General features: G+C 43.0%; 1 protein-coding gene across 1 annotated transcript in view; it reads right to left on the bottom strand.

The window, feature by feature from the left end:
• Positions 1–6,111: 6,111 nt before the first annotated feature.
• MINDY4B (MINDY family member 4B) overlaps positions 6,112–15,540 on the bottom strand; it is a 36,089-nt gene continuing 26,660 nt past the window's right edge. Inside the window, exons 11-12 of the mRNA XM_047726896.1 lie at positions 8,742–8,922; positions 6,112–6,254 (exon numbers count right to left, since the gene is read on the bottom strand). Of these exons, the coding sequence (XP_047582852.1) occupies positions 6,112–6,254; positions 8,742–8,922 (324 nt within the window). The remainder of the gene's footprint in view (positions 6,255–8,741; positions 8,923–15,540) is intronic.

The raw sequence follows: 15,540 nt of genomic DNA on the forward strand, positions 1-15,540 counted from the left end.
AGTTTTATCTGTTTTTGAACTATATATAAATGGATCCTTATAGAACGGCTATTTCCTGTTTGGTTTTTTTTTTTCCTTCATCATTATGTTTGTGAGCTCCATCCATGTTTTTTCATGTATAAGTATTTCATTAGTAACTAATGTGATTTTTTGATTTGTATTATAAAATGTCATTTAAGGATATTTGCAATTCAACAAACCAGTATTTTCTCTTTTTAAAAAAGATATATTTATTTATTTGAGAGAGAGAGTGTGAGCAAGTGAATGCTCATGCAGGTGTAGAGACAGAATCCCAAGTAGACTCCCTGTTGAACATGGAGCTCAAGGTTGGGCTCAGTCTTATGATCTTGAGATCATGACCTGAAATCAAGAGTCAGAGGCACAACAGTCTGAGCCACTTGGGTGCCCCTACAAACCAATATTTTCCAAATGACAAATGCATGGGAAAGATCCACTTATGGTGCAATAATAATGAATGGATTTTGATGTAACAGCGTTTGAAGAATTCATTGATATGATTTCAGTTTCTACACTGTAACTAATGTTTAAAACATGACCACTTGTAGAGTTTTGGTGTAGTATCAAAGAAGAATAGTCACAAGCTGTTAAATTTCTCCTTCCTTTTCCTGTTATATATCTATATAGGGACAGATTTTCTTCATGCATTTTAACCTAAAACATATCACAACAAATTAAATGCAGAAGCAAATGTGAGAATATAACTATCTTCTATTAAGTTGGCCATTAAACAGATTTACAGAAGCGTAAAATAATGACACCCTTTTCACTATTTTTTTCTTTGGAAAATATAGTTGTTTTTCATAAAATACTGTCTTGGGTTAATATGTGATAAGTTTCACCACTGCTATCTTAAATGAATTAATATTTAAATAACTTTTAGTTTTTATTTCTAATAGGACAAGTATTAATTGATACTACTCAGATAAACAAAAGCTCTTTGCGGGGGTCACTGATAATTTATAAAAGCATAGAAGTGTACTGAGATCAAAATCTTAAGAACCACTGGTCTAGGGGCAGCTGGGCATTAAACACATAAGCTTATAAATAAGCATGTCATTGTAAATCGTGGCAAATGGTATAAAGATTAGGATGCTAAGAGAAGTGAACCAGGGGAGCTATTGGAAGGAGGGTGACATCAGAGAAGGAACCTCTGAAGAAGTGGTTTCTAGCAGAGATCTGAAGAGCAAGAGTGAAGATCGTTGTGGCCAGAGAGAACAGTACAGAAAAAGCCCCTGAAGTGGGGGGTGAGTGTGGCTTAGGTGGAGTATGGTGATAAGAAGGAAAATGGCATGAGATGAATCAGGAGCTGAATCCTACAGGCTCTTATAGATCAAGTTAAGATTTTGGTATTTTGCCCTCATTACATGACAATGAATTCATAACATAGCAATATGAATTCTTACAATATGGTCAGATTCCAGTATTAGAAAGAGGACTGGTTGCTGTGCTGAAAAAGGACTGGAAGGGGATAAGAGAGAAGTAAGGGGAACACTTGGGTGGCTATTGTAATAGTCCAGCAGAGAGCCAGGGGGTGCCCATGCCAGGAAGGGGGTGGTGCATGTGGGGCTATTCTGAAGTTAACATTTATAGTTCTTGCTGCCCCCAATGGAGCAGGAGAGAAAGGAAGACCCCTAGGTTAGAATACTTCCACTCACCATGCTTAGAGATACCAGTTCCAAGTATCACAAAGATTGAATAGCCCTTACATCAATTTTATAATTATTTACTGGGGTTTTGTGTGTGTGACTGAATCATCCACGTTCACTTGATAATTAGATTTGATCATGGGATTGAAAAAGTCCCTCTCATAGCACCACCTTGTGGACAGTAGTGAGAAGTTTTCTCATGAGCTTCAGTAACAGAAAAAAGACACAAAGTTCTCGAAGAGGCTCGCCAGTTGTCAGCCATTTTAAGTCCTTCTGGGAAGGAGATTGGGTATGACTACATTCTACAGAATTAAAGTTGAACTGCTATCCTGAAAATAACAGTCCGGATTTATTCAGACTTGATCCCCTCTGGTTGACTTTAACATCAAGAGTCATTGACTGAAAATACCTTTTATTTAGGTGTCGCTGGCCAGCTGCCTCTTGTACCTGTTTGCTCCTTCTCTGCCTCTTTCCCAGGCTCATCACACCTGACTTGACTGCTGACCCTGGAATTCCTCAGGGCTCAGTTGGAGCCCCAGCCCTCTTCTTGTTTCCTACTCTCCTTTAGGCACATTTATTCCAGACCCTCATGCTCCTTCCCATCAAGACTCCCAGATGTAGTTCTCTGGTCCAAGCCTCTCCTCTGAGTGCCAGGTCCCCCTTTCTAGTCCCCTGTTCCTCCTCTCCACATGAATGTTCTCTCCAAGACTGAATTTGGGATTTCCTCCTTTCCACATCGGCCATTCTTTTAGTGTTTCCAAATTCAGTGGAGTCCCAAAAACTTCCACCAGTTTTCAAATCAGAAACTTGGAAGTCATGCTTGAGTCCTCCCTCCCCCACCCCTCCCCCGTCTCCCTACCCTTGAGCCTTCCCTCCCCAGCCAATCTCTTGGTCTGGTCTGTTTTACTGATAGGTAGCTCCCGAGTGGCCCACTTTGGTCTGCTTTTATTGCCACTGCTTTTTCTGGCCATCTCTTCCCTGTACCACAGCTATAGTCTCCTAACTTGTCTCTACATCCCCTCCAGGCTCTCTATAGCCTGTTCTCCACACTGAGGCATTTTTTTTTCAAAATGCAAATCTTATCAGGTCACTTAAAACCTTCCAAGCTTGTCCTGTGGTCAGTCCTTCCCTCCCCCACCACAAGCTGCTTCCCAGCTACTCTCCACCTTGCCCTCTGCACCTCAGCCTCACTGGCTTCTCTGGTCCCTAAGCACTGTCACCTAAGGGCTCTGCCCCTGCTCATCCCTCTATGACCCTCCTGGTTTTTCTACTTAGCTTCCTACCTCAGCTTAACCATCTGTTTGCAGAGAAACCTTTCCCTGGACTTCCAGGCCTTTATTCTAAGATACTATGCATCGGAAATCCCCTCCCTCTAACCGCTTATCTCAGTTTTCAAGTTTATATTCATTAAAGTGGTGTTCTGATTAATGCCATCTCCTCAAAAGAGCCTAAGCTCCATGAGAGAAGAGGGCCCACGGCTGACTGTGCTCACCATATTTCTCCAGCACCCAGCAGAGCACCTGGCACATGGAGAATGTTAGAAAAGTTCCCTGAGTGAATGAACGAACAGTTGTGTCTCCAAGGCCCTGAAAAGGCAATTACAACAGTCAACAGTTTGTGTTACTTATTTGTAAATAAAATCAGGTCCAGGTATGACTGCAGGTTGCACATACCTCGTGAACCCAATGCCAAACCCTGCCAGTGTGGGGGAAGGGACTCTCAGGCTGCCTGCCCCGGGCCAGCTCCCACCTTGTCTTGCCACTGTGGTGAACATGTACTCAAAAAAGTCATACGCGCGTCTTCTCTAAGAACAGACAATAATTTTGAGGGACATAGAGTCTAAGCCAATACTGAGGAGAAAAAAGTATTTGCCATCTCTTCAAGGACATTGTCTCACTATGGATACAGTTAGTTTACATAACTATTCAGAAAAATTACTCACTTCTGTATTCAAGCAAATAACTTTTTCCTGACTGATTAAGAAGCTGACAGGACATGGTGCCCCTGGCTGGTGCAGTCGGTTAAGTTTGATTTTGGCTCAGGCTGTGATCTCAGGGTTGTAAGATCCAGCCCTGTGCTGGGCTCCATGCTCAGCAGGGCGTCTGCTTGAGATTCTCTCTCTCTCCCTCTGGCCCCCACCTTGTGCTCTTTCTCCCTCTCTCTCTAAAATAAATAAATATACCTAAAATTAAAAAGAAGAAGAAGAAGAAGCAGCAGCAGCAGCTGATAGGACAATTGAAATCATTTTTCTCAAAACACAGAAAGTTCAGAGGTGATCTGATTATCCCAGGACATTTCTAGCTCCTTTTAAATAACATATTTCCACCTTTCAAAAAAATTACTGGCTGCCCTGCTAATAAGACACAATAAAAACTCATTTTCCAACATTGACATGAAAAGTGATTAATACCTTTATATATATCAAAATTATTATACCTTTATATATAAAACATAGGTTCTTAGTCTTTCCTCTATTATTTTACTTATTTATAGATTTGTTCTAGGAGTAATTTAAGACAAGTTACAACACATAAAATATGGCAAAGTAACACAAATTATAAATAAATTAGAAATTCAAAGGAAGGGCGCCTGGGTGGCTCAGTGGGTTAAGCCGCTGCCTTCGGCTCAGGTCATGATCCCAGAGTCCTGGGATCGAGTCCCGCATCGGGCTCGCTGCTCAGCAGGAAGCCTGCTTCCCTTCCTCTCTCTCTGCCTGCCTCTCTACCTACTTGTGATCTCTCTCTGTCAAATAAATAAATAAAATCTTTAAAAAAAAAAAAAGAAATTCAAAGGAAAAATAGGGTAGGGACCAAAAATAGACTCAGAAATGAGGCCAATTAAAAATGCCTTTTGTCAGGATGACAGACCAGTTGTCTACACAACAGTCATCTCAACCTTCTTCCTTCTGCAGAGCCCCGATTTTGTTCTGGTAACAAGTGTCCTGCTCTCAGCCCTAGGAAATGAATCATGATTGACCTAAGAGAGTCATGGATCCCTTGTTGGACCATTCTTGTTGGAAAAGCACGTCCTTATTGAGACATTTTGAGTGAAATCTCTTAATTGTGGCTGGGAACGTTCTCCCTGAAGCACGTGCTGTTGTCTCTCATTGTCCTTACACTTACCAGCAGTCCACTCTAACAGGCACATTTGGTTAGAAATGACTCGGTATCCATAAAACAAAAAACAGGCCTGCACCTCAGGAAAAGCACCATATTGCTAAGACTAATACCAAATGAAACAAGGGTCAAGAAGGATTTGCGTATTTATCCAATGGCTTTCAAATCCCGCATGAGAACATCAAAGTAATAAAGATACCGTAATCAGCAATCCAAGCCAACTTGGCTTTCTTTTTTGACATAATTTATTATTCACCTTGAAGTTTCATTTTCTACATGCTCCTTAAGTTAAAACATTACTCTTTGAGCCAAATGAAAATGCATTTCACAAATTAATTTGGACAATGGGCTCGGAAAAGGTGTTCTTCGCAATCTAACCTTTGGCTTGTGAATACAGAGCCCTAAGTCTGAGAGTTGGCAGATCAGTGGAGTGAGTTTGGAAAAAGGTCTAAAATGGTTTCTGTGTACTTTTAAAAGAAAAAGAATAGGTGTCTTACTCTGTGTATTTCTTCAGAAAAAGTGTAGGCATTCAATAGGACTGGGAAAGATTACATTCTAAAAAGGATTGTTTCCCTTTAAACAATGACGTAAGAAGAGAATCTACTTTTATATATAATTTTATTTTACCTAGGAATAAGACTTCTTTCTCAGTTTATCTGTTTGTCTATGTATTTATATTCAGCTTATAAAGACAAGAAACAAACATAGCACTGGTAGAAGGAATGTCTCCTCCTGTGTGCTCGCCTTGTCCTGAACCCATAAGCCGACGACTATCGCTGCCACACTACCAGGAATAGTCCCTTGCCCCAAGCCCAAAGAAGCCCATTTACTATTTTAATGACCAGAACCTGCTAATGTGGGCATGTGAAATGTAACCTTGGAAAGGAATGCTCTCCATACCGGGAAGTCTTTGAGAAGGCTTGAGTTCTTGCCATAACTAAAAATCTGATGATGCATCACTGATGACTTCATCCCCAGATGAAAGCTAGCTGCCTGTGTCCGTCATCCTCAGGGAGAATCACACCAAGAAAAGACTGATTGAAAACAATAGTCAAGAAAGACACTTCATTTGCTCTACTGAATAAAAAGGAAGGGATACACTTTGCGGCCCCTGCTGGAAGTGCCTATGTTTCTTCAGCAACACTGCTAACAGCCGCAGAGGGCTTCGCAAAGACCCAAAAAAAGGGGTGGGGCGTGCAAAAAGAAAAAGTGGGGTTTCATTGGGGTTCATGAATGAGGAATATAGAAGTAAAGGATCTACCCCCATATGAGGCTTTGTGCCGAGCAGCTCGACACTTCAGAAATCACTGCACGTCCTGGCTCTCTCGTTAGAGAAAGGGAGCGGTTCCATGCCAGTTGACGGTGGCTTCTCTCCACTTGGTTCTGATTGCCATCTCCACTGGAGAAAACCGTCTTCCTGGTACGTGTTCCTCTTCATGTTGGTTCCTTTCCCAGTGATGGGAGTGAGTATCTGAGTGAGGAACAGCCGCATTAAAAAAAAAAAAAAAGATTTATTTGTTTGAGAGAGAGAGAGAGTGAGAGAGAGAGAGCTGGGGGAGGGACAGAGGGGGAGGGAGAAACAGGCTCCCCGCTGAGCAGGGAGCTGACCTGGGGCTTCATCTCAGGACTTTGGTATCAGAACCTGAGTCAAAGTCAGACGCCTAACTGAGCCACCCAAGCACCCCAAATGGCCAGCATTTAGGCCCTTGCCTGTATACACCATTCCAGAGGAAGCCAGGAAGGAAGAAAAACACGATGGGTGGGCAGGAATTGGGCTCAGTGAACTGTGTTCCTAGAATTGGTTAAGCAGAGGGAGATTCCAGTAGATGGTGTGTAGAAATGCCCTATACAGAACAAGTCTGTGGTAGCATGGGTGCTTGTGTATTTTGAAACATGAATATTGATATATCATGTGATGCACATTCCAGCACCATGATGTGACACATAGAGCCAAGTGTGGGCTACAGGAAGTTATCAGGAAAAGCAGGAGGAAGGAGAGCTCATCACTTCTCAATGCATCTAAGAGTACATTTACATTTTTGTGTAAAGGGAGAGGTAGTTTAGTGAGGTGCTCAAGAACAGGGCTCAAGAACCAGCTTTGTCTTAGGTACCTGGGTGGCTCTGTTGGTTAAGCGTCTGCCTTTGGCCCAGGTCATGATCCAGGAGTCGCGGGATCAAGCCCTGCATTGGGCTCCCTGCTCAGGGGGGCATCTGCTTTTACCTCTGCCCCTCATCTTGCTTGTGTTCTCTGTCTCTTTCAAATAAATAAAGTCTTTTAAAAGAGAGAGAGAGAGGGGCGCCTGGGTGGCTCAGTGGGTTAAGCCGCTGCCTTCGGCTCAGGTCATGATCCCAGGTCCTGGGTTCGAGCCCCACATCGGGCTTTCTGCTCAGCAGGGAGCCTGCTTCCTCCTCTCTCTCTGCCTGCCTCTCTGCTTACTTGTGATTTCTCTCTGTCAAATAAAAAAAAAAAAAGAGAGAGAGAGAGAGAGAGAACCAGTTTTGTCTCATATGCCATTTGAGAAGGTACTTAACATCTCTCAGCCTCATTTATTCAGTTAGCAACTGTTTATTGGTTACCTCAGTGTCTTCTATGTGAAAATAGATATCATAGTATCTACCTCATATGATTGCTGGGAGAATTTACTGGGATTATGTGTACAGTTTCCAATACAGTGCCCAGAACAGAATTCTTGCAATGCCTGTGAGTTAATACAAACATGTTTTCTGGGGCACCTGGGTGGCTCTGTTCGTTAACCATCCGACTCAGTTTTGGCTCAGGCCATGATCTCAGGGTCTTGGGATCGAGCTCCACATCGGGCTCTGTGCTAAGCTCAGAGTCTGCTTGGGATTCTCTCTCTCCTTCTCCCTCTGCCCCTCCCCCCATGCTTGAGCATGTGCATGCATGCTCTCTTTCTCTCTCTCTCTCTCAAATAAATAAATAAATAAAATCTTTTAAAAAATGATGCTTTCCTCAAAGAAGAGAGTAAAGTAGGAACAATATTTTAAGGAACATATTGTCAATGTCCCCCTAAATTAAATGGGCTAATATGTATCTTCCATAATTAAAGAAGAAGTAAAACTTGCACAGATAAAAGAGTCATTAAGATAATTTTCCAGATTCAGTCATTATCATGAAAAGTTGTTGAACACCAGGCCTGTGATGCTAAAGGCCAAGTCAAACATCGAGCCTCCACCAGTAGGACCAAGATACCCATGACAGATGCCCAGTCTCATCGTGTTTATTCCCTTGTCCAAAAGGCCAGGGCTCAAAGACATTACAAGTTTAGAGGCAGTTAAAGTTTAGCTTTTTTTCCTTATGGGTTTAAATGAATATGGTTGTAACTGAAATAAAATGACCCATGTGGTTGTCTGCTTCTCCCAGTGGACCGGAACCTCTTACATTTTGCTGGGACTATGCCTTGTTATCATGGCTTTCGCAGCCATCTAGCTCAGTGCCTGGCCCTTAGCAGGCCCTCTAATATCTGAAGAGAAATGCACTCTCAGTTTGCTGAGTTACGTCACTGGATGGTCATCTGATCAGTTGTAGGATGGAATTGACGGATTGGAACACCCCTGCCCCGGTCCATCCATGCTTCCAGTGCTTCCCCTCAGCGCTGGAACTAACTAACGTGCCCCGTGCTCACAGGTAAAAGGTCCTCGAGAGGGCTTTTTGCGGATGGGATTCTTTCTCTTTTGTTGTTTCTCCCACCTAGAAGTTGTTTGTTCCTCAGTGCTACATCTAAACCCGCCGCTCTTATTTAAGGCAGCTGCAGACTGCCCTGGGTGCCCTCCTTGGGTTTAGACCCATGGGACTCGTGCGTGGGTTTCATTTCAGAACTCAAGTCCAAACGTCTTCCTGCAAGGCGAGCATGGACACCCACACAGCGGCGAAACACCATCACCGCGTCTTTCTGAGCACCCTAAAGGGGCTCAGCACTTGGGAGTCTGAAATGCTCACCTACTGTGAGATGCACAGGCTTCTTCTGGGGGGGGCGGCCACTGTACAGGTACAGATCAAAGCGACGCTCTGCTCTCCAGTCTGACAAGAGCTGCTTGTTTGTGCTAAAAAGAACACCGGGGTTTCCATTGATATTGCACAGCCAAATAGGTAATTTGGGGGTCTTCAGCATGCTGCCCACCTGGAAGGGAAGAGGGAAATGCAGATGAACATACAGATTTGGCTGCATCACGACAGATGCTGATACGTCATCGTAATCAAAAAGCAGCTCAGACACTTCTCGTTGCAGGTGCAGGTGCGTGGGGCACTCTGCGTGCGGTGAGATCTGAAGCGAAGGCTTTGTGGTGAGCGAGTTTACATGCACGAGTGCTGTGGTGTCACCGGGATGCTGCAGAGTGGGCACGGCCTCATGGGGGACATGGAGGCACCCCACGTTTGGAGTTGGGCTTGGAAGTTAAGTAAAGAATAATAGATAAACTGAAGGCTGGAATAAGAACTTCAACTTATCTTCATCATTGACTGGTATATTTACTCCTGTGCCCAAGATAGGACAGTACTTCATTCAGCAGGTGGTCAGACTTCTGGAAATGCCATTTAGAATATTTAGAGAATATTTAGAATATAGAAATGGAGAATATTTTGAATGGAGGAAAGAGCTTCCAGGAAGTGAGGGGAAAACACAGACATACATATAAACATTCATACATAGACACACATACCTGCATGTTAACATGCACATCAGATGTGAAGATGTACCAAGAGCTGAGCATCCTAGGTTAGCATTACAATAATAATATTAAATTTGCACCTTTAACTAGTTTATCTAGCTTTTGCAGGCAACTATCAGTTCGGCCTTGAATTCTCATAGCTAGTGAATTAGACGGACAAGAGTACCACTCTGAGAGGCACCTTCTGTAGCCCCAAGAACCTGATAGTAAAGTGCATTTCCATGTATGATAGCTACCATTTTGTTTAAAGAGACAAGAAAGCACATATTTTTTAAAAGATTGTCATCAAAACTTGTTAATGTAAAAACTACTTTTTTCTATGTAAAGAAATAATTATGAACTTACACAGGCAACAACAACATTTTCATGTGATACCAGGGAGGGCTATTGGACCCTCAGCCTTGGCATGTTTGCCTGTAGCCGAAGGGTCCGATTCTCCTTCTTTTCTCCGCTTAGTCCTTTTTAGAGTTGTCCTGTATGTTCAGGAACAAATTCTGTTTTATGGAAAATCCAGCTTTGAAAAATTATCACATTTCATAAACCCACGTATTAAAGGCTAATAACTTAACATTTGGATTTTTCAATCATTCTATTCAAATCTCTCCGTTTTGCTTTAGTTTAAATTCTTCAGTTGTGGGTGAGGGGGTGACTCGGAAATGCTTTTGTCTTTAAGATTTTCACTTTTCAGCTACCATAGGAAAAATGTATCGCTGTATTTGAAAGGCACAAACTCTGTTTTAGTTAGTAGTTTAAAAAAGCAGTCCAAGCCTAGCGCCTTAATTTGGACATGTTCATAGTGGTTGCAGGATTTGCTCATCTACTCACACGAGAATTAGCCCCTCTGCGCTGAGTATAATATGAGCATCTCACATACCAAACGGGCAAGTCGCCCACCGGCTACGTCGGAAATAAAACACAGAGGATGTGCCATGGAAGCCAACCAATGTGTTTACATTCCAAGAATCCACCCACAAGTTCCAAATAACATTGTAACCATTCATTAGTTATAAAACAAGCACTTTCTTTTTTATGCCTTTTTGCTTCGGCACCTTGTGTACTCAGGTTAGATGTAACCAAAGTAAGATCTGCAGGACATGGAATTATTAAAGTTGGGAAACTTGGATAAACTAATGAGGAAATTTAGGGCCGTTTGCAAGAAAATGTCACTTCTTTTGCAACCCAAAAGAATTGAATTTGGGCTGATTTTCCACCAATGAAATCCCCTGTAAATTACATCTGGGTGGATGGAATAGAATACAGACATGTATGATATTGTTTCTCGGAGTTTTTATAACGTAGGCAAAAATCAGCCGGCACTTGGGTAACTCTCTGGGAGGTGCTGACACCACACTGTTGTTACTTTCGGCAACAATGCAATAGTTTCCTCTTCTGAACCCAAAGCTATTCAAGATTTTATTAGAGTTGGAGGAAGATGTAGCAGTTATAATACAACAATCTCCCACACCCAAAGTAACCATACAGAGACTGCACACTGTGCAGGCAAAACATCGCCTGCCTTCAGAGATTCTAGTAGAAAAGAAAATGGCATGCATGACTGCCAGGGTAGTTTGGCTATTAACTCTAAGAGGCAAGCTTTAAGATTACAGCTGAGAATACACCTGGTTTAAAGTGAGCCCGGAAAAAAACAAAATGAAGCCCCTCCCACCTGAATGCAGCCAAACGTTATCTCCCCTTCTTTTCTTAGTAGACCCCATCATGCATTTGACTGGAACTTCCAGTTAAGACTTTGTATTGCTTTTGGGTAGACAGTGCATCAGCTAACCTCCACCCCCAAAAGCCACATTCTAAATATGTTTTATTGGTGAAATTCCGCCAATGCAGAATTTGTGTGTGTCGCCTTGCGTTGCCATGGTAAAAAAGGAAATTAACTGGGGATACAGTAGTGCTATAAATAAAATACCTTTCTCCTTAAGTTCACTCATTGTGTAATAAGGCCAGTGTTCCATGCAGCAATCAAGCCTCTCATGACATGTATCCTTAAAGGATACAGCCAGTGTAAAACTCTAAGTACAGGACGAAAGATGGGCAAATTCTAAATACCACAGGGCAAGGATTGAATCCATGTAATTCTTTTTTTTTTTTTTTTTTTTTGGCCATCTAGAACAATGGCGCTTAGAATGTTTGCATAATGAGCTTAATACTGCAAGTCCCAAGGGCCCAGTTTGGTAATGGGAGTGGGAGAAAGGTGTTGGAGATTTGTGCTTTCTTCCCTGATTCCTGGTGATGATTCTCCAGCGTGACTGTGGAGGGTCTGGCTCTCCTCTCTGCACCTGGAGCACAGAGTGGCTGTAACTCCCCTGGACGAGTTTGCAGGTATGTTGTCTTGTTGGCCCGGGTGCTACCTAAGCAACTGGGGGGCGGGGGGTTGCCGGCAGGAGAGCCATGGGCGGAGCTTCACAGGGTACTTTTCTGGTTGGATTTCTTCCTACTAGTCTCTTGCAAGGGAATTTAAAGAGGGAAGAGGGTATGGCCCGGATGGTGGTGTGCTCTGTCAGGGCTGCCTGGGGAGTCGTTTCAGCAAGACCTAAATGACTTCAGTCCCTTCTAAAAATCAGAGTTGATTTTTCTTCTCCATGGCAGGTGCGAAGATAATGTGAACCTCCCAAGGCTTTCCAGATGGTGTTAGACTCAAACTGCTTTATGTTCTCACTTGGGTATTGGAACCTCACACTCAAACCTGTACCTTCAAATAGAAAAGTGACGGGAGGCTTCAAAATAGTGCCTCAGCTTGTGGGTAGCTGGCTGTGTTCCGCGGGAACTGTCAGTCTGGTGGGCTCTGGGGGGCTTGCCGTGGCATCTAATGAGAACTCCATTTTTTTTTTTTTTTACTCTCACTCACTGGGCTGTGACATTGCGATTGAAAGACATGTGTTTTTGCAGTCTCTGCAATTTTATCCCAGAGTAAGAAGAGATTTACTTTAGGAAGACAGATATAGCATCATAAGATGGATTTCACCTGGACAGCGGGATCTTTTAGCATGTTGGGGTTTTTTTGAACTCTGAAACCTTTCTTATATTCGATTTTTCTTATCAGTAGATACATGTAATCTTCCGATTTGCAGCCTCACCCCAGGCAGGAGCTGCTATATACCCATACAGCACTTAAGTATCAGTTTGGCACGTTCAGGAGTCCTGGGTGGAGGAGTTACCCTGCTCAGATCAAAAAGGAAGGGGTTTGACCATGGGGGTCTTCGATCCAGTGATACAGAGAGCACTGTTCTGGAACCCCATCTAGGTCTTTCTGAGCAGACTTCTGCTGTGTAAGGTATTTCAGTTCTACGATAGAATACTCTGAAGTATGAGGCTTCAGATACGTTGAGGTCACGTGCATCTTCTGTTAGCGCCTCTCAGTGCCACCAAGCGTGTCCTTCGGTAGTATACCTGACAGACACGGTCTGACAAACCAGCAGGTGAAGGGGGGCGGATACTTTTCAGAGGGTGTGCCCCAAGTACGTGTTGTTCATAGTTACCTACAACTCACAAGGGTTTTCACCTAAAAGTCAACGTATAAATTTCTAGCTTCTGGAGTCATGCGTTCTAAAACCTGACCAAGGTATTGCCACCATCTAAATGTTAGAGTCTAGGGTGCCTGCGGGGCTCAGTTGCTTGAGCATCCAACTCTTGATTCTGGCCTGGGTCACGATCTCAGGGTGCTGGGATCAAGCCCCGCTGTGGGCTCTGAGTTTGGTGGGGAATCTGATGGAGGATTCTCTTTCCTTCTGCTCCTCCCCTGCCCGCACAAGTGTTCTTTCACTCTCTCTCTCTCAAATAAAAATAAATAAATCTTTTAAAAAATTAATATTAGAGGGGTGGCTGAGTGGGTTCAGCATCTGCATTCGGCTCAGGTCATGATCCCAGGGTCCTGGGATCGAGTCCCACATTGGGCTCCTTGTTCAGTGAGGAACCTGCTTCACCTTCTCCCTCTGCCTTCCCTGCCACCCCCACTCATGCTTGTTTGCTTGCTCTCTCAAATAAATTTTTAAAAATAAATAAATAAATAAATAAGTGTATGTTAGAATCTAACATCAGTGTACTTACAACAGATTATAGATGACATGATACAAATCTGTATCTATATGTAAATATGAAGATATGATAGATTATAAAAGCACTCATGATACAGTATAATCCAAAAACTGGCATTTTGTATTGATGACTTTACTAGAAGACAAGAAAGATGGTAATGACAGAGAGCACAACCCAGTGGGCAGAGCCTGGGCTCTGATGTGGGTAGAGCAGGCATCCTAACCCTGGCTCTGACACCTCACTGGGGGCCAAGAGCAAGTGCCTACACCTTGCTCTGTCTGGGTTTTCTCAGGTCTAAAATCAATGGTCAAACCACAGTCACTGGACTGAAACTAACACTTCCACCTTTGAGTGGAAGCAGAGATTAGATGAAATAAGGAATCCTTGAGAGCGAATGGCTGAGAGAGAGCCTAGCACACAGGGTGTGCTCTGTACAAGAGGCTGTTAGCACTACAATGAACAAATAAGCTTCATATAGACTTCCTTTAATCACCATCTCCAGGGATAGTGAAAAATATATCTAAAATTATATATATATATAAAACATAATTATAGATATGAGTATTTGAGTAATATAGATGAGTTATGGATTGCTTTTTATCCCCAGATAATGAGCAGATATAGGAAGAATAAAAAAGTCCCTTTCCAATAAAATTTTATATGTATACATGTATGTGTCTATTCATATAGCTCAGCAGTTCACGTAAGAAAACTAGCCGCCAGCCAGCATTTGCTCTTTAATACATTTGTTCTGAAACCAAACTCCAAGTGCATGACAGAGACAACATAATAAACATCCTCAGGGTTTTAAGCCATTAGTGTACAATTGCAGGCAATTTTCACTGAGGGCAAGACTCATAGGAGTCTCCCTGGAGAGGGAACACAGCGTCCAAGAAGGAAGGCTGAAAAGTCACATGAGTCCCTTTTTGAAAGGACAGGAGCATGGTAGATATGACTTCTATGTAGATTTTAAAGTGAACGTGAGCAGTTTCCGTGCTGTGCCCTACTTCTGATTTATGAGCGAGCATTTACATGCTGGTCCTGTTGTCTGGTCCATTTTGCCACATTAATCACTTTCTCAGTAGGAAAGCTCTTACTTGTTACCTCATGCCTTGGCCTTTTGGCTTACTTTAAGGTCCCGACAAACATCCACTTTATTACTGGAGGGTACTTTAGGCTCTGCAGGTAATTTTCTGTGAAGCATGATTTAGCAGCTCTACTGGGCTGAGCTGACTTGTGTAGAAAGAAATGTGCTCCAGAGAAAATGGTAGTGCTGGATCTCCATGAATTCTTGACTCTTTGAGGCATGCGCTCTCTTTCTCTCAGTCTCTCGCTCTCTCTTTCCCTTTCTGTGGCATCTCCTTTGACATGGTCCCTTTTCTCAGAGCCACTTAGTAGCTCTTTAGCAGACACCTACTTAATTTTAATTTAAGATAAGGTCGGAGATGGGTCCCTAAAGCCTTGCAGGTGTTTACTGGAGCAGAAGGCTGTCACCGCTTGAAAGAAGATTGTCGTTTCTGTGATGTTAGTTGCAATAGCTAGTTTTCCAATTCTGCATACGTGGATTTAATCAGTTAGGTCTAAGGAGAGTTTTTGCCCTTCCTTTAAAGCATTAGCTTGACCAAGGCAATTCTATCCCCCCAGAGAATGTTTGGTAGGGTCTGGAGACATTGTTGGTTGTCACATCGAGGGGCGGAGTTAGAGGCATCTAGGGGGTGGAGGCCAGGAATTCTGCTAGACACCCCACAATGCACAGGAGAGCTCCCACCACAAGCACATTCTCCAGTCTGAAATGTCAGTCATGCTGAGGTTGAGCAGTCCTGATCTAGAACAGAAGTTTCTAAACCTGGCTGCCCATAAGAATCTCTTGTGAGCTTTAAAATCCTAATGCTCAGATGCTCTCTAGACCAAATAGAATAGGGTCATTGGCTAGGACTGGCTATGCAATTGTAGCCCAGTGCAAAATGAAAACATGGAGACCCTCATTCAAAAATTAGTAAGAATTTAAAGGGATGACAGGAGAG

Source organism: Lutra lutra, chromosome 1 (genome assembly GCF_902655055.1).
Source record: "Lutra lutra chromosome 1, mLutLut1.2, whole genome shotgun sequence".
NCBI lineage: Eukaryota > Metazoa > Chordata > Mammalia > Carnivora > Mustelidae > Lutra > Lutra lutra.